This window comes from Cornus florida, unplaced genomic scaffold, assembly GCF_030987335.1.
Source record: "Cornus florida cultivar Cherokee Brave unplaced genomic scaffold, ASM3098733v1 CherokeeBrave_3.0.0_Hap2_Chr01, whole genome shotgun sequence".
NCBI classification, from domain to species: Eukaryota; Viridiplantae; Streptophyta; class Magnoliopsida; order Cornales; family Cornaceae; genus Cornus; species Cornus florida.
Genome location: NW_026775571.1, coordinates 74,587,214 through 74,609,689, shown reverse-complemented (window position 1 = coordinate 74,609,689; position 22,476 = coordinate 74,587,214). Strand labels below are relative to the sequence as shown.

Below are 22,476 nucleotides of genomic sequence, written 5' to 3'. Positions count from 1 at the left end.
ACCTAATAAGCCTATGTAGGCTTATATATATTACAACGTTTACATAATAACACAAACGGCCTATTAACTAAACATAATTACATAACAACCCATTATTATATATATAACTTCTAACAATTATCATTTGAAAAGGTTGTTTCTTTAATAAATCTATTCACTAACAAAAAGAGCCGAAGACATTGTATTGCCATGGCATCTAAATCAAAGGATGATATTAGCAATTCAATCTTCACCCTTGATTAATTTTACTTATTTTATAATAATAATAAAAAATTTAAAAAAAAAAAAAAAAAGTTCAGAAGATTCTGATAACTACTACAACCACCAAACCCTTTCCTAATTATTTGGGATCAGCTCCATGGCTCCAATGTTCCCATTCTGCTCTATTTAAGGCTATAGCCTCAGTCAATCCACATGCTATCATATCTTTCTTTACTAACTCTACCCATGTTAACTTTGATCTTCCTCTTCCCCTAATATTACCCAATTTACCCTCAATATGGATTGTTGGAAACGGAAATAATTCAGCCAAGATATAGCCGAAATTTCTGGGATATCATAGCTGTAAATATGTAGAATTAGTCAATGCCTACAGAATAGGAAAGTTTAAATTTAAATTAGAATCAGTAGTTAATTAGTTCCTATTTTTATGCCTTGTATCACCTATTTATATAGATGCCGTGTACATTATCAAAGATAGGAAGAAAGAAATATTCCTCTCCACAGTTTTCTTTGTTTATATGGTATCAGAGCAAGGACTTAATCTCTGACTCTTCCCAAAACCCTAGAACCTGTTAGCCATCCTTCACCATGTCAGAAACTACATCCGGATCCACCACTTCCAAAACAACCCCATTGACTACCGTGGAAACCCATGCCCTTAACTTTGATTCTCACTCTGTCCAAATCACCAACATTAAACTAAATGATGATAATTTTCTGCGATGGTCTTAATCTATCCGAATGTACATTCGGGGACGAGGAAAGATTGGATACCTGACAGGAGTTAGGAAGGTACCCGTGAAAGAAGATTCAGCATATGCTACCTGGGATGCTAAAAATTCCATGGTCATGACATGGCTGGTGAATTCCATGGAGGAAGACATCAGTTCCAACTACATGTGTTACCCAACAGCCAAAGAACTCTAGGACAATGTAAACCAGATGTATTCGGATTTGGGAAATCAGTCCCAAATATATGAATTGACAATAAAACTTGGAGAAATTCGTCAAGGAGAGGACAATGTCCCCAAGTATTTCAATTCTCTAAAGAGGTTGTGGCAAGATCTAGACCTGTTCAATGACTATGAGTGGAAATCACCAAACGACTGCAATCACAATAAAAGGTGGTAGAAGACCATCGAATCTACAAGTTCTTGGTTGGATTAAACATTGAATTTGATGAAGTCAGGGGGAGAATAATTGGTCGCCAACCTCTGCCTTCTATCGGTGAAGTCTTTGCCGAAGTTAGAAGGGAAGAAAGTCGCAAGAACGTTATGCTTGGAAAAAAGGGAGTTGTTGCACCTGTCGAAAACTCAGCCATGATTGCATCAGATGCAATGCGCAAATAAGGCCTTTTCCAATAATCAACGAAGGCAAAATGAAAAGCCTTGAATGTGGTGTGATTACTGCAATAAACCACGCCATACGTAAGAAAACTGCTAGAAGATCCATGGGAAGATTGCAAATTGGAAGAGCAGCAAGCCGAGTGATAGACAAACTCATGCATCCTCTTATGCAAATGAAGTTGAGACGACTCCGTTCAATAAAGAGCAGGATCATCTTCTTAAACTGCTAAAGTCCAATTCTTTATCCGGTACTCCTAGTGGTTCTCTTACACAAACAGGTAACAATCCTAATGCTCTATCCTGTAGTCAAAATCCTACCCCTTGGATCATTGTTTCAGGGGCATCTAATCACATGACCTCTTCTTCTTATTTATTCAATACTAATTTATCCTGTTCTGGAAGCGAAAGAGTTAGGATTGCCGATGGCAGTTTCTCACCTATTGCAGGAAAAGGTCAAATAAAAATTTCAGCAAATATAACTCTTAAATATGTCCTTCATGTTCCTAAACTGACCTGCAATTTGTTATCTGTCAGTAAATTATACAAAGACTCTAATTTTCGTGTTGTTTTCTTTGACTCTTATTGTGAATTTCAGGATCGGAACTTGGGGAGGATGATTGGCAGTGCTAGAATGGTCAATGGTTTTTACTATTTTGATGATAGTCTCTTCGGTAATAAAACAACTCAAGGTTATAGTAGTAGTATTAGTTCAATTTCTACTCATGAATAAATAATGCTTTGGCATCTTTAGACTAGGACGTCCTAGTTTTCCATATCTTAAATATTTGTTTCTTGATTTGTTTAAAGATTTGGATTGTTCTTCATTTCAATGTGAAAGTTGTTATTTATCTAAAAGCCATCGAGCTACTTATCCAGCAAAACCATACCGTGCTTCTAAACCATTCTATTTGATTCACAATGATGTGTGGGGTCCTTCCAAGGTTACTAACATGACTGGTAAAAAATGGTTTGTGGCTTTCATAGATGATCACACTCGACATTGCAGGGTTTATTTGATGAATGAAAAATCTCAAGTAAAAAATGTGTTTCAAGACTTTTACAAAATGGTTGAAAATCAATTTCAATCAAAAATCAGTTTATTTCATTCTGATAATGGAAAAGAGTATTTCAAGGAATATCTAGGGGATTTTTTGAAGGCAAAAGGTAGTTTGCATCAATCCACCTGTCGTGACACTCCTCAACAGAATGGCATTGCCGAAAGGAAAAATAAACATGTACTTGAAGTGGCCAGTGCCATAATGTACGTTTTCTATGCACGTTCTAAAATATTTATGGGGAGATGCAATTTTGACAGCATCCTATTTAATTAATAGAATGCCTGCACGTGTTTTGCGATATGTCACACCAATAGATTATTTCAAAAAAACCTTTTCTGAATGCAGAATTAATTCAGATTTGCCATTAAAAAATTCTGGATGCACTGTTTTTGTTCATATACACAGCAAATTTCAATCTAAACTTGATCTGAAAGCAGAGAAGTGTGTTTTCATAGGACCTGCCCCAAACAAAAGAGGATACAAGTGCTATAATCCTCAAACAAAGAAAATTCTTATGAGTATGGATGTCTCCTTTCTAGAAAATCATACTTATTTTGCCAAAAATTGTTTTTGGGAAACAACTTCGGATCCCTTACCATATCCTATTCTCTCGTCTCCTTCCCTTGTCTTAATTATGTGATTATGTGCTTACGTGGCTATGTGTTTATGTAACTACATGATTATATGCTTATTTGTCTTAATTGCTTATGTGATTTATTTGATTTAATTACGTGCTTGTGTAGTTAATTAATTGGGTGTTTTACTTATTTAAATGATGTGTGGTTTAATTGTAATTATTTGTTAGGATTAAATGATTTAATTGCTTTATGTTTTATTTTATTTTTTTATTTTAAAGGATGGAGTATGGAAAGTAGTAATGGACCAACCGATTTGGGTTGCATGGACTACTTGGATAGGAATCAGGATGGGTATGGGTAATTATCCAGGGATGGTTATACATATATATATGGGTATATATGTATATAAAGTTATTATAATTATTATTATTATTATTAATTATAGTTAGTAATATTAATATTACATAGTTAGTACTATATATATAATTATAAGTTATATTATATATATATATATATATATATATATATATATATACCTCTATATTCACGTTAGTTTAGCAAACCTATAGATATATTTATGTTTGATTTTTCCTTTTCTTTTTATTATCTATTAAGGAGGGAATAGGAGAAGAATTAGGATTATGGTTAGATTTCCTAGCCTATATATATAATAGTATAAGTCTATGGGAGGCTAGGTTTTATATACGATATATTATATACCCTAAGGCAGAGAGATACAGATAGGAAAACGTGAGGGAGACGAAGGAGGTTTTGGCCAAGGGTTCAAGGCCGAGCCAAGGAGAGGTTAGGAGGCTTGCTCGTGGGTTGAACCCAGAGCACAGAGGACTAAGAAGGCAGCCAAGAGGTCGCCGGAAAAAGTAAAGAAGAAGGAGGTTTGAGGGTTTCAATCCGAAATCCTTAAAGGCAAGTTCTTCTCTTACTATCTCCCTTTGATTTGTGTTTCTATACATGCTTAGTAGATTCCAGGAAACTTAAACAATTAAAACTAAATAATTATGCATGCTTAATCGGACTAAAACAGAGGGTTGTATGATTTTAGTTTCATATTCTTGTTTTGAATGATTCTTGGATTTTTTTTGCATAATTGATGTTTAAGTTTAATCTTTGCATGTTAAAACATCTAAAATAATTTATTATGGACGTATGAGGCTTAGGTTCAAGCTTATAGGCCTTAACAATGAAGTTTTAGGGTTTACAGAGGCTGAACCGACGAAGAAGATGACCTTCAGCATCAACTGAGTCGACTCAATTGGAACTGAGCTGACTCGATTGGTAATCGAGCCGACTCGGTTGGCAATCGAGTCGGCTCAGTTGTAACCGAGCCTGCTTAGTTGGGCTGCGGCCTTGGATTTTTGGTTTTAAGCATCCATATTTGTTTAAATCTATTTTTAATCAATTATTAAATGATTAAATGGACTTGGGAAATCCCAGAATGCATAATATACATATGTGTGCTAAGAATGTGGATAATTGGGAATTAAATAACCTATAAGTTGTTTAATTGGATGAAGGAATTAATTTAATTGCTCTAACAATTTAAATTAATGTCGGAATAGTTTTAAATAATGGCTATAAACCTTTATATAATTTAATTGAGATGTAAGTTAATTACTTGGAATGTAAGTTAACTACATACTATTTAAATTGTTGTATTTGCTAAAGGATATCTGTATGATGTGCATCATATTATTTCCGGATTTATTGATGTGTTATTTTATCTATTGCATCATTTATTGGATTGTATGGCTTAATGCACCGGTATGGGACGGTGGCATTCTAGGGATGGATTAACCAAAGAAGTTATGTTCTAACTATTTATTTATGGATTGTATGGTTTAATGCACCGGTATGGAACGTTGGCATTCTAGAAACAGATTAATCAAAGAAGTCCAGTCCTACCTATTTTTCTACAAGGGAATAGATTAACTAAAATGTTAAGTCCTACTTATATTCGTGTCAGGTCAACTGAACAAGTTGAATGACCTACTTGGATTACTTATGGTTGGATATGATGGATTTTTATATATATAATTATATACCATGATATGAGCTTGAGTCTCAGGATCAGTGGTTAGGACACATATATTGCCAGGGATGTGTAGCTAGATATCGTGTAGTTGTGTATCCTGGTAGGTCTAGGTACTCATGCTCACTTTATGTGCGATTTGCATGTGCCTACTATTCAGGTTGAGACAACCCTATAGTCTAATGAGGTTCCTATAATGTGTATCTATACATATATACGGACTACTAGTTATTGTTGGATTAACTAGGATGTATACGTGCATCGGATCTCTGCTTGGACTGTAGTAGAGTAAAACTTGTTTGTGGGCATAACCCATCATTATTTTTCAGGTAGTCGTCAGGAGTATAGGTTGTTCGTATTGAGCAGGGATCGGTCTACTTCATTCTTCCGCTTCTATTTAGGAGGTTCGTTTATGTTTCAGTTTTCAGATGTAGACATTATTTCAGTTACTTATTTAGTTTGGATTTTCTAGAGGTCCACATGTATGGATTCCCGAGTTGTATTATTTTGAAGGATTAATTGTGTCAGAATGATTTATTAATCAATGAAAATTTATTCTGAGGATTAATTATTGGATTATCATTTTAGTTTTTTTTTTTTCAGCATTTTATTTATTCTTATTTATCATATTTGTATTCTGTGTTCGTTTATTACCGATTTGTTTTTGATATCCTTGGGTATTCGGGTGTGGGTTGGCCAACCCGCATTCGAAAATCCGGGGATATCACAGTTGGTATCAGAGCACTCCAGATTCAAGTGTCCTTAAGAGTGTCTTTCGTTATGTGACTTCCGCATTGCGTCTCTTAAAACTTAGAGCCCATATTAGGATTCGTTGTACTCTATTTACGGTTTGTTAGGAGAAGCTGATGCCAATTATATTCTGTAGTCAAAGCATGGTTGGCACTAGAAGGAAGATGGGGTCCAAGGCGAAAGCGATAAAGTCCCAAATAAGAAAAGGAGTACATTATCGATTTCTTTGCCAACAGGCAGAATTAGGGATCGAAGGTTTAGTTCCGGGTTGGTGCTACTTTAAAGTATAAGCCAAGAAAGGATTGAAATGTTTGTGATAGGGTCACTGCATCTTGGGCCTACACAACTTCAGTTATTCTCAAAAGAGAGAAAAGCGAGGAGGAGGAGCCCGAAGAAGATCCTAATGGAGGAGGGTATCCAAGAAAGAGGGTACTGAATCTTGAAGATGAATGATTGTGCAAGAGTGATCTTATTTGCTAGAAGGATAGCGAATGCTATTAGTAGAATTGGTGTTCATCAATCTACATGTAGTTAAACTTTCTTATCATCTCTAAAAGAGATATATAAGAAGTACTTTCAGGATTTTGGGGATTTGATGCAGTTCTTATCAGAACGAAACGTATAATTTTGTATCATATTCAGGAGAGTATGGGGATTATGTTATGACGTTCTAATTCGCTTTATAAAGCCAAATTATACAGTTTACATTCCGCGTATAGGGAGGATGAGGGTTAAGCCCTTGACATTTGCTTAGGCAAACATATGTTGTTTTTAAGGTATGTTTAAAAGATCTGTTTCGAGGTTGGATGATTACCTACGAAACTATAAAAGGAAATTGCGAAACAATCTGGTAAGGTTGATTTCAAACGAGACTTTTTTTTTCTAGATTGAACGATGTCTTAAGTAGGAGTATATTTTGGTATTGTTTTTGTTATACGTGTTTTATTTTCTTTAACTATTTGGGATGATTAATATGTGGTTTAGTTGAGGACACAAGTCTGTGATCAGCTAACTATTGTTTTTAATAACATGGAGTAATAGCGCTATTTACACTAGATTTGTGAGCATGCGGTCGTAGGATTTGGTAGATACACATAAATCTAGCCAATCTATTGGACCTGGACATGCGTCATTATGGTATGTTACTTGGGATGGGATAGTTAAATCATCACTACGAGTTAAATAATCTAGAACGATTAGTTTGATATACTTTACGCTAGGTATGGATTTGTATCATATTACAACGCCATGATAATGGTGGTGGTAACTATTTCGGTATTCATGAGGTTGTGGTAAATAAAGACCACTATAACGCCATGATGGTTTGTCAGATGTGTCAGAGTTGCAAAACATCTTCTTGGAAATTTTAAAAGTTGTTCCCAAGTCGGAAGGAGGATTTAGTACTGGTTTAGGTACTTATTAGAATGACGCCAAGTAAGGATAGCAGATTTAATAAATCTTCATTAGTCTATTCTTAATCGAGAATTTATTCGTGAGGGTGTGTTATTTGGAGGAGTTTCCTGTGTTGCACATGGAGGAGGAAACTAGGTCATTTTACTTGCATAAATAATATGGGAATTTTTTTCTTCGGTCATATTTCGCAATAATTAATTGTTGCTAGGACATTTATGACTTATCTGGATGGATGGAAAGGTACCATATTCTTTTAAAGTTAGATAAGAAGTCTGATTGACACTTAATTGTATTAAAGAAGAGGGTGTGTCAAAGACAGGAGGGTGAGACCGATCACCTATAAATAAAGAAGAGGTGCACGGTGTGTATGGAAAGGTCATAGTTTGTTAACTTTTGTTGAGTTAAAATGATAGTTGATTTTCATTATTGGTAAGTTTATCACGGATCAGTGGTGCATGGATTCAGTTGCAAAGTTAGTTTTTGAAGATGCTCCAATTTAAATAATTGGTGCAGACGAAAGCTGGTGGTACCAGACTAACGGTACTTTCTATAAACAAATTAAAAGGAGGATGCAAGGACCGAGTTCACAACTCTTAGTTCTTTATTCATCCTGGTGGAAACATGATGCTTCACGGTATGAAATAGATGTTTGGAGGACAGGCAAAAGGAGTGACATGGTGATTTTGTCTCCAAGTCTAATATTTATTAGATAATTGAGATAGATCATCAGAGATCACTAGATCCTTACAGCCATTTCCTATACTGAAGTGGAAATGACGGAGCATTTTCCACGGATTTAGGTGAAGGATTGCTGATTTTACACAAGGGTTAGGATTCCGATTGGGATATTGGTTGACTGATAAATTAAATCAGCTTAATTTTGTCTATTTTGAACTGGTAGGATATCAGTTCATACGAATAGAACAGATCACAAGACGGCTTAGATGGATAAAAGTGGTGATTCACACTTTGCATTAAGTTCCGTCGTGTGGAAGTAAATATGGAAATGGATGCTCTCAACAACCGATATGATATTTAAATATTTCGGTTAGTTGTTATCTGTTGAATTTATAGCATGTGTAATAACGACACTTGTTATTACCAAGGTAATTAAGCAGGTTAACCTAGAATATCGGAGTTGACCCTGGAGGAGGTACTACCTTCCTCAAATAAAGCTTAAGGTACTGGAGGAGGATTAGTAGGTTCTGTAAATGATGCCGGAGTGACTGAGATGCAAAATTCGTGAATTTTTCTCGACGGTTATAAGTTACGTCAAGACATCAAATGTCAGTTTGGGTGAACAGGTATGGGTAAGGACATGTGCATAATTGTCTTTGAGAATAACACCTACTAGAAAGGTGGAAAATTGATAATCGGATATCATTGGAGATTTTTGCCACTTCCTATATCAAAACGGGAGTAGGACTAATCAGGAGTGGATGGTCGGTAGGAATTATCAACATTGAATTGGAAATTTTTCCATATGGGATAAGAGTGATGGATTAAGTAAGTTCGCTTATGAACATTAATTAGAGAAATGTTCACTTTGGGTTTCATATCAGTTCTACATTGCACTGATAATGGAGTACGTTATAGCATGTGGATATCCATTATCGTGGATGAAAAGTGCTATTTCGAAGGAATTTTCTGACGATTTTGGAGCAACAGCTTTGCTTTATATTTCTAGATGGGCAAATTGATTGAGAGATTTGATTCAATCGTGGAGGATATGCTTGAGGCATATATCCTAGGTTTTCGTAGATAATTGGAAGTATTACTTCATTTTTCAGATTTTTGTCTGTCATATTGTTGACACAAGGAGGTTGGTGTGACAACGTTTGAGATTTTGTATATTACATAGTGTAGACCTCTCATTTGTTGGTTTGAAATGGAAGCAAGGGTTGTACAATCACACCTTGACTTCATTTATAAACATGTCGGAAAGTAATACTCTCCTTTGTAGTGGTTTGTGCGCGGTTGGGAGGCGGCAGTAGGTTTTGGAAATAATAGAACTCATATACTAGAGTTTTCTATCATGAAGTAGTTGCTCGTGCTGTCTTCCATATAGGAAGCAAGGCGATTTTTGGAGGAAGGTCGGTTTTACTTATTAAATTGACTTTTAAAGGATTTTATTTATCAATTGAGGCAGTAGCATATAGATTAGCATTACTAAATCGTAAGCACTAGGTGCATAGGAGTTTTGTGCATATATTCTATGGAACTTAGAAGAATAGAGATTGCTACCCTTAACTAAATATTGGGTAAAATTGAGTTGTTGTCAGATACAACCTATGTGTGGTAAAGTTTTTGGGTTTCTTAAAAATAGGAACCATAAATTTTTATTGGATGTTTTGGAATTCAGTGGAGCCCATACACAGAGGCAGAGTCCACATGAAACGGAAATGAATTTAAAAGAAAAATAATTCAGAGTTTTGTGAATTTCGAGGACAGAATTTCTTTTGTTAGGAGGGGAAGAATGTAATACCCATAGTTTTCAAAAGGATATAAAAGGAATTTAATTATTTATTTTATTACATTTTATTTAATTATGTGATTATGTGCTTACGTGGCTATGTGTTTACGTGGCTACATGATTATATGCTTATTTGTCTTAATTGCTTATGTGATTTATTTGATTTAATTAGGTGCTTGTGTAGTTAATTAATTGGGTGTTTTACTTATTTAAATGATGTATGGCTTAATTGTAATTATATGATATGATTAAATGATTTAATTGCTTTCTGTTTTATTTTATTTTTTTATTTTAAAGGATGGAGTATGGAAAGTAGTAATGGACCAACCGATTTGGGTCGCATGGACTACTTAGATAGGAGTAATTATCCAGGGATGGTTATACATATATATGTGGGTATATATGTATATAAGGTTATTATAATTATTATTATTAACAATTATAGTTAGTAATATTAATATTACATAGTTAGTATTGTATATATAATTATAAGTTATATTATATATATATACCTCTATATTCACGTTAGTTTACCAGACCTATAGATATATTTATGTCTGATTTTTCCTTTTCATTTTATTATCTATTAAGGAGGGAATTGGAGAAGAATTAGGATTAGTGTTAGATTTCCTAGCCTATATATATAATAGTTTAAGTCTGTGGGAGGCTAGGTTTTATATACGATATATTATATACCCTAAGGCAGAGAGATACAGATAGGAAAACTTGAGGGAGACGAAGGAGGTTTTGGCCAAGGGTTCAAGGCCGAACCAAGGAGAGGTTAGGAGGCTTGCTCGTGGGTTGAACCAAGAGCACAGAGGACTGAGAAGGCAGCCAAGAGGTCGCCGGAAAAAGTAGAGAAGAAGGAGGTTTGAGGGTTTCAATCCGAAATCCTTAAAGGCAAGTTCTTCTCTTACTCTCTCCCTTTGATCTGTGTTTCTATACATGCCTAGGAGATTCTACGAAACTTAAACAATTAAAACTGCATAATTATACATGCTTAATCGGACTAAAACTGAGGGTTGTATGATTTTAGTTTCATATTCTTGTTTTGAATGATTCTTGGATTTTTTATGCATAATTGATGTTTAAGTTTAATCTTTACATGTTAAAACATCTAAAATAATTTATTATGGACGTATGGGGCTTAGGTTAAAGCTTAGAGGCCTTAACAATGAAGTTTTAGGGTTTATAGATGCTGAACGAACGAAGAAGACGACCTTCAGCATCAACCGAGTGGACTCAGTTAACTGACGAAGAAGACAACCTTCAGCATCAACCGAGTCGACTCAGTTCGAACTGAGCCGACTCGATTGGTAATCGAGCCGACTTGGTTGGCAATCGAGCCGACTTGGTTGTAACCAAGTCTGCTCAGTTGTAACCGAGATTGCTCAGTTGGGCTGCGACCGTGGATTTTTGGTTTTAAGCATCCAGATTTGTTTAAATCTATTTTTAATCAATTATTAAATGACTAAATGGACTTGGGAAATCCCAGAATGCATAATATACATATGTGTGCTAAGGATGTGGATAATTGGGAATTAAATAACCTATAAGTTGTTTAATTGGATGAAGGAATTAATTTAATTGTTCTAACAATTTAAATTAATGTCAGAATAGTTTTAAATAATGGCTATGAACCTTTATATAATTTAATTGAGATGTAGGTTAATTATTTGGAATGTCAATTAACTACATGCTATTTAAATTGTTGTATTTGCTAAAATATATGCAAAGGATATCTGTATGATGTGTATCATATTATTTCTGGATTAATTGATGTGTTATTTTATCTGTTGCATCATTTATTGGATTGTATGGTTTAGTGCACTGGAATGGGACAGTGGCATTCTAGGGACAGATTAACCAAAAAGTTAAGTCATGCCTATTTATTTATGGATTGTATGGTTTAATGCACCGGTATGGGACGGTGGCATTCTAGGGACGGATTAACCAAAGAAGTTAAGTCCTATCTATTTTTGTATAAGGGAATGGATTAACTAAAATATTAAGTTCTACTTATATTCGTGTCAGGTCAACTAAACAAGTTGAATGACCTACTTGGATTACTTATGGTTGGATAGGATGGATTTTTATATATATAATTATATACCATAATATGAGCTTGAGTCTCAGGATCAGTGGTTAGGGCGCGTATATTCCCAGGGATGTGTAGCTAAATATAGTGTAGTTGTGTACCCTGGTAGGTCTAGGTACTCATGCCCACTTTTTGTGCGATTTCCATGTTGCCTACTATTCAGGTTGAGACAACCCTATAGTCTAGTGAGGTTCCAATAGTATGTATCTATACATATATACGGACTACTAGTTATAGATGGATTAACTAAGACGTATACGTGTATCGAATCTCTGCTTGGACTGTAGTAGAGTAGAACTTGTTTGTGGCCTGACCCACCATTATTTTTTAGGCATTCGTCAGGAGTAAAGGTTGTTCATGCTGAGTAGGGATCGGTCTACTTCATTCTTTCGCTTCTATTTAGGAGATTCGTTTATGTTTTAATTTTCAGATGTAGACATTATTTCAGTTACTTATTTAGTTTGGATTTTCTAGGGGTCCACATAGTATGGATTCCCGAGTTGTATTATTTTGGAGAATTAATTGTGTCAGAAGGATTTATTAATCAATGGAAATTTATTCTGAGGATTAATTATTGGATTATCATTTTAGTTTTTTCTTTCAGCATTTTATTTATTCTTATTTATCATATTTGTATTCTGTGTTCGTTTATTGCCGATTTGTTTTTTATATCCTCGGAAATTCGGGCGTGGGCCTGGCCAATCCGCATTCGGAGATCCGGGGGTATCACAATACCCACAAATTATGATCTCCCTATAGCCATTAGAAAAGGAATCCGAAAGTGTACCCAACATTCCGTTGCAAAATATTTATCCTACAATAAACCTTCCAATGGTCATAGAGCATTTACTTCTAAAATATCTAACTTGTTTGTTCCAAGAACTATTAAGGAACCTTGGGTGATCCGACCTGGAAGTTAGCAGTTATGGAAGAGATGAATGCTCTTGAAAGGAATGGTACTTGGAAGTTAGTGAACCTACCTGAGGACAAGAAGACCGTAGGGTGCAAATGGGTATTTACGGTGAAATGCAAAGCTGATGGTAGCGTGAAGAGGTATATGGCGAGACTCATGGCAAAAGGGTTTACACAAACCCTCGGAATTGACTACCAAGAAACCTTTGCTCCGGTTGCCAAGATGAACTCAATTTGGGTTTTACTATCCTTGGCCGTGAATTACAGCTTGGCCCTTGCATCAATTAGATGTAAAAAAATGCCTTCTTAAATGGAGATCTAAAAGAAGAAGTCTATATGAGCCTACCTCCAGGTTATGAGAAGAAGTTTGGTGAAGATAAAGTCTGCAAATTGAACAAGTCCCTATATAGCCTCAAACAATCCCCAAGAGCGTGGTTTGAACGCTTTGGGAAGGTTATAAAAAACCTTGGTTACTATCAAAGTCAAGCAGACCATACTATATTCTATAAACATTCAAGAAAAGGTAAAGTATCTATCTTGATTGTTTGTGTGGATGACATAATCTTAACAGGTGATGATAGTGTCGAACTGGAAAGATTGAAGAAGGGACTTGCTAAAGATTTCGAGATAAAAGACCTAGGAGCATTGAAATATTTTCTCAGAATGGAGTTCGCTAGGTCCAAGGAGGGTATTTTGTCACTCAACACACATACATACTTGACTGGCTTGGTGAAACAGGTTTGCTTGGATGTAAAGCAGCTGAAACACCAACCGAGCCCAACTTGAAGCTGCAGCATGCTAAAATCGAAGACGTCGTGAGTATAGAACAATTCCAGAGACTTGTTGGAAGATTAATCTATTTATCTCATACACGTCCCGATATAGCATTCGCAGTAAGTAGAGTGAGCCAATTCATGCATTCACCGGGACAGGAACACTTTGAAGCAGCGTACAAATTCCAAAGGTATCTAAAAGGAACTCCTAGTAAAGGTTTGTTATTTAAAAAAACAGGGGCTTCTTCAGGTTGAAGTCTATACAGATGCGGATTCGGCTGGTAGCATTACTGACCGGAAATCTACCTCAAGCTACTGTACCTTTGTTGGAGGGAATTTGGTTACTTAGCGAAGCAAAAAACAGAACGTAGTGGCTAGAAGTAGTGCAGAAGCTGAATTTAGATCAGTTGCTCATGGAATTTGTGAAGCTTTGTGGATCAGAAGGTTACTAGAAGACTTAAAAATTCCGAGTACTTCACCAATGAAAGTGTACTGTGACAACAGGGCAGCAATTGCAATTGCTCATAATCCTGTCCTTCACGACAAAACTAAACATGTGCAAGTTGACAAGCACTTTATCAAAGAGAAGCTTGAGAAGGGATTAATCTGCATGTCTTATATACCCACCACCGAACAGATTGCAAATGTTCTTACAAAGGAGCTACACAAAAGACAGTTTGACTACTTAATTGGTAAGCTGGCCATGGAAGACATATTCAAGCCAGCTTGAGGGAGAGTGTTGGAAACGAAAATAATTCAGCCAAGATATAGCCGAAATTTCAGGAATATCATAGCTGTAAATATGTAGAATTAGTCATTGCTTACAGAATAGGAAAGTTTAAATTTAAATTAGAATCAGTAGTTAATTAGTTCCTATTTTTATGCCTTGTATCACCTATTTATATCGATGCCGTGTACATTATCAAAGATAGGAAGAAAGAAATATTCCTCTCAATAGTTTTCTCTGTTTATATGGACTATTGTCACTTTTCCTAACAGGCGCACTTAAAGGTCTTCTTTGCACGTGTCAAACCATCCTTAACCTATTTTCTCTCACTTTATCTCCAATTGGTGCTACTCCAACCATCTCCCGAATGTGAATTTTGAATAAATAATATAGTTACAAAATTATGGATTTGACAGTGGTTAGTGATATTATGGAGCAGGAAACAAAATGCAACCAGAAAACTGAATAAAAATTTCAACTTTAATACAGAATGGTGTATGCAAGCATTACATGGAAAACACTTGCCTCAAACATACCTCACAAAATGCAATCCTATGCGATCGTCGGGGTGGTATTTTGCTAGGATTAAGCTCGTGATTATGCTCTTTTATAAACCCGTATATAACCCACTTTCCTCCATCTTTTGCATTTATCCTCAACATTGCATTGCATCCCTCTCTGGTGGCGGGCCTTGAAGGAAGAATTCTGTTTTCTCTGTTGGCGTATTTATCCGGACGAAAACCTTCTTTTGAACAAACAAATTCCCGACCAATTATTGAATTATCTTTAAGTGAACGTCGTGTACGGTTATTCCGTATGGTAAAGCCCACACGTCTTCCATAGATCTCATAAAATTCCCGAGCATCCTCTGCTGATTCAAACTCCATGCCGACATATGGTTCCAAAGTCTCCAAATTTATAGGTAACTTTCCAATTGATGGCTGAATAATATCATCATTTTCGATAAGATTATCTGATAGCTCATCTTCTGCTATTTCATGACCATCAAATGTTTCAGCCAACCAACGCCTATAGATTCTGTTTGAATTAAATCCTTGGCCAGAGGGGCTTGCCATCAGTGGAAACTAAAAGTAAAACAAGACAATTCATAACATCATCAATCCTAGAATTTAAACATAGAAAAAGTAAAATTAGATGTCATTGCATCCTATTCATTCCAAATAAAAGAATGTAAAGGCAAAGGACAACGGTACCTAACATTGTTAATTCATTCACTGTCATACAACCTAGTCAATTTAATATCTAGAGCAAGATACACACATTAAGGCAACTGCCAGTAAAAATCAAATATTGATTTCGAGATGAGAAAAAGATGCATTAGTGGGTAGAGAACCAAAAAATAAAATAAAATAAAATAAATCAGCAGCTAACAATCCGATTAAAAAGAGAAGACGTGGTAAAAGGTCCAAAAATACAATCTCCAATTTCCAACATACAAAATTCTTAGCACATGAAGAAAAAATAAGGGGTGAGAATATAGAAAATTCATGCAAAAACTTCCACTCTAAATTTCCTTTTATTATACTTAGTGAAACACAATGAATTATAGATACCTCTCAACACATGGTTGAAGTCTTTGGCACAGATCTGAAGGAAAATCCTCCAAAACTCCCTAGAATCTTGCTGATGTTCGTGCTGAAGCAGCAACACTGGTTCTTCTCCGCTAGCATGGGCAACTAGATCCTTCAGAGGCTGTGACAGGATTAAAGACCGTCTATGTCCAAATTCCTCTTGCCTCTTATACAAGGACGCAGCTCCTTCAGTCTTCAACAGAACATTCTACCTTAGGGCAACTCTCCACAAAACTTTATGCGGCTTTTGACAGCTGAGATCAAAGAGAAGATTTTTCTTTTTGATCTTCCCCTTGTACCATCGAAGCCTTCCAACCAAACATGCTACACCTCCAGCCACTTTTTCTTTTTGGTTAGTAGATTCTCCTGCATCCAATGACAAATATGTCAAAATTGCATCTAAAACCCAACCTTAGATAATAAAAGCTGACCAAGGAATTTCGAACAGAACAAAAAGGGCTGTTTTTTATACGTAAAACAAATTGATTTGATTCTATGACAGGAGCAAGAAGATTTATCTAAATTTCTCTTGCCTTGTATTTCTAGATACTTCCTTTTCTTGTTGCAATCCTCTTCTTTCATTGCTTTTCCTATTTTTGTTTCATTTACTCTAGGAAGGATTCCTAATCCTTCTTATCCTTGTATTTTATACTTGTTTTTACTGCATTTTTGCACGGGTCCCGTGGATTAGTCGGGGCAAAGCCCCGGACACCCTGGTTATCGGAAAAAAAAATACTTGTTTTTACTGCATTGAGTTGTTTTCTATTACAATAATATATACAACACAAATATGGTAGATGCTCCTAATTGGCATTAAAATATACATAGTACTACCATAAGTCTTCCAGAAATTGAGAGAAAACAATATAATTTCTCCTCATTTATATTAAGATAGACTAATCGAAGCAGCTTTTGTATCATTAACATATCAGGACATAATAACTTCTAGCTATTCCAATAAGACCACTGATATTACACGCTGAATGATTAATTAGGATGACTTGGTGATCATTGATGATAATATGACTAAATCCAGGAAAGAACCAGATTTCATAATTCTATCTTAAAGAACTGTGAAAATTGTGATAGCCATTGCTCAAGAAACCAGAAATATTAAATTCACGCTGACCCTATATTGAATCTTCTCCATCACACTTAGTAGAACTCATCTACTTTTGCATTCACGCTACCACTCCCGGGCTTCTTGGACCAACTTTTTTTCAAGAGAAATGATTCTTGCACCGAATAGTTGCAGTGAATTGCTAAACCTACTCTTTTAATTGGCCAATTATGCAACAAATAAGGAAGTGGGGCCTCCACTTAGTTGTCTTTGGTATAAATAGCCAATTAAAAATTATTCTGTTAGGCAATTCACTGTAAGTGCTCAGTGTGAGTATTAGTACTCTTTTTTCAAAGCAAGAAGCAACTACAGACACAAACTTAGCAAAATCATATTATCTCATATGACTCCCTCTTGCCCTATTTACAACAAATAAAACTCCTGATACTTAATGAACTATATTAAAGCTCCTGTGTATAGAAAACAGATCTAAATGAACCCGAGCGACCTCAATCTTTTAAATAGCCACAAATAAAAAAATAAAATTAATGACAATTGCACCACTTTCTTAATATTAAAATAAATAAATAATTCAAAATCATTCAACATTAATAGAGTTATAAAGATTTACTATGAGTCTGTCAAATTGTGATCTAACTTTTCACAACAATGTGAACCTTTTTTTCTTTCCCCTCTTCTTAAATCCATGGTATATCAGTCACAAAAGGAACAGCAGTCTCTTTAATGAGGTATGGGCCATCATTCAATGAGATGGGAAGCACATATATAAGCCATAACAGCTCCAATAAAAGAATTATCATTGAGATAGTCCAATGCAAATATATAATCAATTATGAGAGATAGTCCACATCAATTAGAACTCCTTATTTCTAAGGTTACTCAATCAAAAGAATATGGTGAGAGAACAATAATAAGAAAAACAGAGTCACAAGGTAAGGAGTTAGAATCACATATTTTGGATGTGTTAAAAAGTTCAAAAATAGTGATCTGTAATTAGAATTAGATAATTAAATACTAGATGGAATGTGATGGATTTTGTCAAAAGACTAACTAAACACAAGATAGAGTTACTCATTCCAGGTACTATGAAGTTCAAATATCACAGTATATGATTAAATAATCAATCAAGCTAATTATTGTTAGCTTGAATGAGAAAAGAAATTTTTTGGGATTTCAGAACCCTTGATACAAAAACATGAACAATAATAATAACAATAATAGGAGAATTTGATTACTTCTACCTTAATTAGGTTTATAAGTTTAGATTCATTAAGATTTGGCTATATGATCAACTTTGGTTCCTTCCTCACCATTGAGACACCTTTGGTAAAAACTAGTAGAACCTCATCAAATCCCACCATGTCAGCAAAAAAAAGATCAAAGTAAGGAACAAAACCATCTAGTAAGTCCAGTCTATCAAATATAGCATACCAAAAAAAGCTTCAAGTGGAAACTACAGCCATTCAAATTCAATTAAAAGCACTGAAAGACGTAAAAATATTTTGAATAATTATTTAAATATAGATAATTGGCAAAACATATCGTGTAAGCTAATCTAATAAAGCTATACCCAAGAAACAAGTCCCTCCGAGGAAGGCTAACTAGTCTGATTTTGCCTTGGGTCTGCTGTATTTCTAGATTAATTCAATTCTGGACAACAAAATAAGGCGGAAAAGAAGTTTCCAAACCAACAAGCCACCACATTTTAACTAGATCATAAAATGAGGCTGCAGGTGATCCAAAGACGGCTCCTACTTCTGCAATAGATCAACTGCATAGTACCCATATGATAGTCTGTCTAGGTCATTCTTTTGTTCAAGTTGCAAGATTTAAAGGCTATTTTATCTATTTTAAAGGAAAAAAATATTTAAATACTTGGTGAATTCAAATTTGGAAGCTCTTTATTTCTCCCTCTATCCCACAAAAGCTATCATCATTTCGCATTTTAGACCCAATAATGTTTTCTTATTGCAAAAGGAAAAATAATAATTAAATAAGGTACGAAGAGTTTCCACCTTTTGTTCTTGGCTAAGTGTTTCAATTTTACCCCAATGCCTCACTTCTCTTTGATTTACCATCATAAATTGTAACCTAAAGCAATCAGAGAGCAAAAATAAAATGAAGCTTATTTTTATAAAGTGTGTGAACACATTAACTGTATAGTATAGAATTCGTTTGAGTGTAGTCATAATTTGACTAGAAATTAAAAACATATATTGATAAAGATACACACAGTTTGATTTGCTAAACTCAATCATGAACACATCTTTGATCTTATCTAGCATTAATTATTCATTTGAGATTATATAAACTTCAACAAGTGAAATTGAGCAAGTATAATTAAAAAAGAACACAATAAATCCACTAAGTGTGATCCGGCTCTCTCACACACGCACTTATATGTGAACATATATAGGAATATCTTCAGCCTGAACAGAAAGATTAGAACTGAAAGCAACAGTAGGAAGAAAGATAAAAGAGTATGTAAGAAGAGAGTGCTTCTAAAACCCTAACCTGAGGAATTGCAATAAACTTCAATTCGGAATCTCAGCTCATCCGAGACCGTGTAGTACACTGATGATTCAATTGGGTTTCCAAAGTTTCCATCGATAACGAAAGAGAGTGGAGAAAGAAAAAGAAACTGAAAGGACGCGTGACGGATTACAGTACGATTATTGGAGGATTATTTTGACGATAAATAAGATTTGTACTTTACAGCAGATTACTGTTCAAATTATTAAAAAAATAACATAGGAGTAAATTCTTAATAGGGGAAAAATTCCAACCCAATCTTTGTCGATATTCTATTTAGAATCTACGTTTTATAATTTCACGTAAAATATTTTTTTTTGTGTTTTTGTCATAAAATATTTGTGAAGAAAGAAAATAGGGCAAATTTCTCAAAACCCCCCAAAACTATTAAAAAGTGATCATAAAATCCCAACCAATTTTTAAAACCCCCAACAATATAACAATGTTATCATTTTACCCCAACTCTGTCAATTGGCCCCGTTAACCCAACGCGTGATTAACAAATGCTTTGACAAATTGACTTTTGTGACGAAAATACCCCTACTATCACATGTACCAAAAAAAGTGATGTGTATTTAAATGTGTTATGCCGAAAATACCCCCAAGCTTGTAATAGCAAAAACACACCCACAGTGTCATCGTTTTAGTTCATCTTCTCTCCTCCATGCATGAGTTTCAGGAAGCCCGAAAAGCCACCATTATTTCATCCATTATCGAAAGCAGTGGAAATGATTATGATAATTACTCAGGTCATCGAAATGCAAACCGAGTTTGGTGTCGAATTCGAATCGAGAACAAGGGAACAATTTGTTGGTGAGTCGATTTCAGAGGGGATTGTCTCTACATTTGTGATTGGCCTGGTTGTGTGCACACTGAAGAAAAGTGAAATTGGCATGTACGGTATTCATGTGTGTGGATCAGTTGATCTTGAAACGGCATCGTGAAGAAGAGGAAGATGCATGGGGAGAGAGTGTAGGATTTGGGGGAGTTCTCGATTTGGAAAGAAAATTGGATTTTGGAAGAGAGAGAAGAGGTAACGGAGGACTCGCGCAGGGAGAACCAGCTGATGAGGCTTAAGGTCTCGCACAATTGAAGCATGCTTCCTAACTGAATACTTACAAAACCAACAACACAAAATTGAAACCCTAATCAGACCCAAAACGATTCAATGCCCACAACACAATTGAAACCTTAATCAAACTCAAAAGCTAATCACTCAAAAATGACAAACAATTGCAATGAAAATCAACAAACCCACAAACCAATTCATCAAATTACCTAATACCCAATTGGAGATTCAGCATCAAATCGTAATTCTTATACCCTTTCGATACAATCTGACCCGGTTTCTTCACTTCCCCAGTAAAACAACATGGACCCTTTCGAAACTGGTTAACCCCATCACGATCCGACCTAGAACCATCTCTGTAAAGCATCGAAGCCTCCATATTATCGATTATATCGCAAGTGATATCACCAACTTCACCATCGGATTCCCAAATACAAATCCTTGAAAAATTCCTCTCCGTCCAGCTCCCTCTGGAAGTGTCCACTGATGACCTCTTCTTCGTCGCCGTCCCGTTCGTCGCCACCACCAACCCTCGACTCTCATCCATCAATGGAATTAACAATTTCTGATTCACGTCACCTGGAGAGGAAGGGAAACGTTGGATCAAAGAGGCTAACGTGGGGCCCGATATTTGTATCTTCTGTAATGGAAGGTCATCCATGGCTGCTATGCGAGAGAAAGAGAGAGAGAGAGAGAGAGGAGTGAAATTTGTGCCACGTCGTTTGAATTTAATATTGTACCTACCATTAGGTACACTGTAGAGGGTAATATTGTAATTTCTAAAATATGATTTTTTTTGTTTTTTAAATAAAAGAGAATATAATAAGGGTAATTTAGTCATTTCACATACCCTTAACGGCCAATTGACAGAGTTAGGGTAAAATGATAATGTTGTTATATTGTTGGGGGTTTTAAAAACTGGTTGGGTTTTTATGATTACTTTTTAATAGTTTTGAAGGTTTTGAGAAATTTGCCCAATAAAATATTAAAACTGAAAAAAAATAATTTATTCATCAATTTTCAACCAAACTATTTTACACGCCCCACCCAATGGACTAGACCTAAATCTTGACCTAGACATTTGCCAAACACTGAAAAATAAAAATAAAAGAAAATATTTTACCTAAAAAATTATTTTTCGAAAAAAAATATTTTACGTCGAAACAAGCTGAGCCTTTATGAACAAAATAATTCATTATAGAAGAGGTAACTAAGATTATGAAACAAAAATGAGAGCCTACATATTATAGAAAGGTAAGTGGGATTATGAAAAAAAAAAAAAAAAAAAAAAAGAAGAGAGAGTTTACTTGAGAAATTAATAAATTTAAAAAGAGATAAGTGAAATTTTACTTTTCTTAACATTGGATACCTAAGTGGTAAAAAAAAATCTTAATTATTTTTTATTATTATTATTTATAACAACAGTGACAGGCCTCGTATAATATCGCATAACCAACTACCGAGCGCATATGATCCCTTATATAAATATATGTTTTTAATAAAATGTTATATGAATAATGGTTTCTCTTAATCAACGGTGTGTTTAAAGCACCAAACCAGCCTTCGAAGTGGATTAAGTGATTATGACATATTTTATTCACTCACTTTGATAAAATGAGTTTTATGTTGAATTTTAACAGCATTTTGAAGTCATTTAATATTCGTAAAATAAATTGAGTTTGCTAATTTATAATTACGAATTTACAATTAAACTTTTAGATGCCAAGTAATATACAGGTACAAATTATCCAATCACATCAAAAAAAAAATTTACGAGTGTTGTACATGTCACTAGAAACCATAAA

General features: G+C 34.9%; 1 protein-coding gene across 2 annotated transcripts in view; it reads right to left on the bottom strand.

Annotated features, from left to right (window-relative positions):
* Window positions 1–19,769, bottom strand: part of LOC132301256 (protein FAR1-RELATED SEQUENCE 5) — a 28,679-nt gene extending 8,910 nt beyond the window's left edge. Inside the window, exons 1-3 of one of the 2 annotated variants that reach the window (XM_059798528.1) lie at window positions 19,585–19,769; window positions 15,972–16,355; window positions 14,934–15,482 (exon numbers count right to left, since the gene is read on the bottom strand). In XM_059798528.1, the coding sequence (XP_059654511.1) occupies window positions 14,934–15,473 (540 nt within the window). In that variant the 5' untranslated portion in view covers window positions 15,474–15,482; window positions 15,972–16,355; window positions 19,585–19,769. Of the gene's footprint in view, window positions 1–14,933; window positions 15,483–15,971; window positions 16,356–18,311; window positions 18,421–19,584 lie in introns of those variants that run through there. The other variant, XM_059798533.1, reaches the window with a different exon arrangement.
* Between the last annotated feature and the right edge of the window lie 2,707 nt (window positions 19,770–22,476).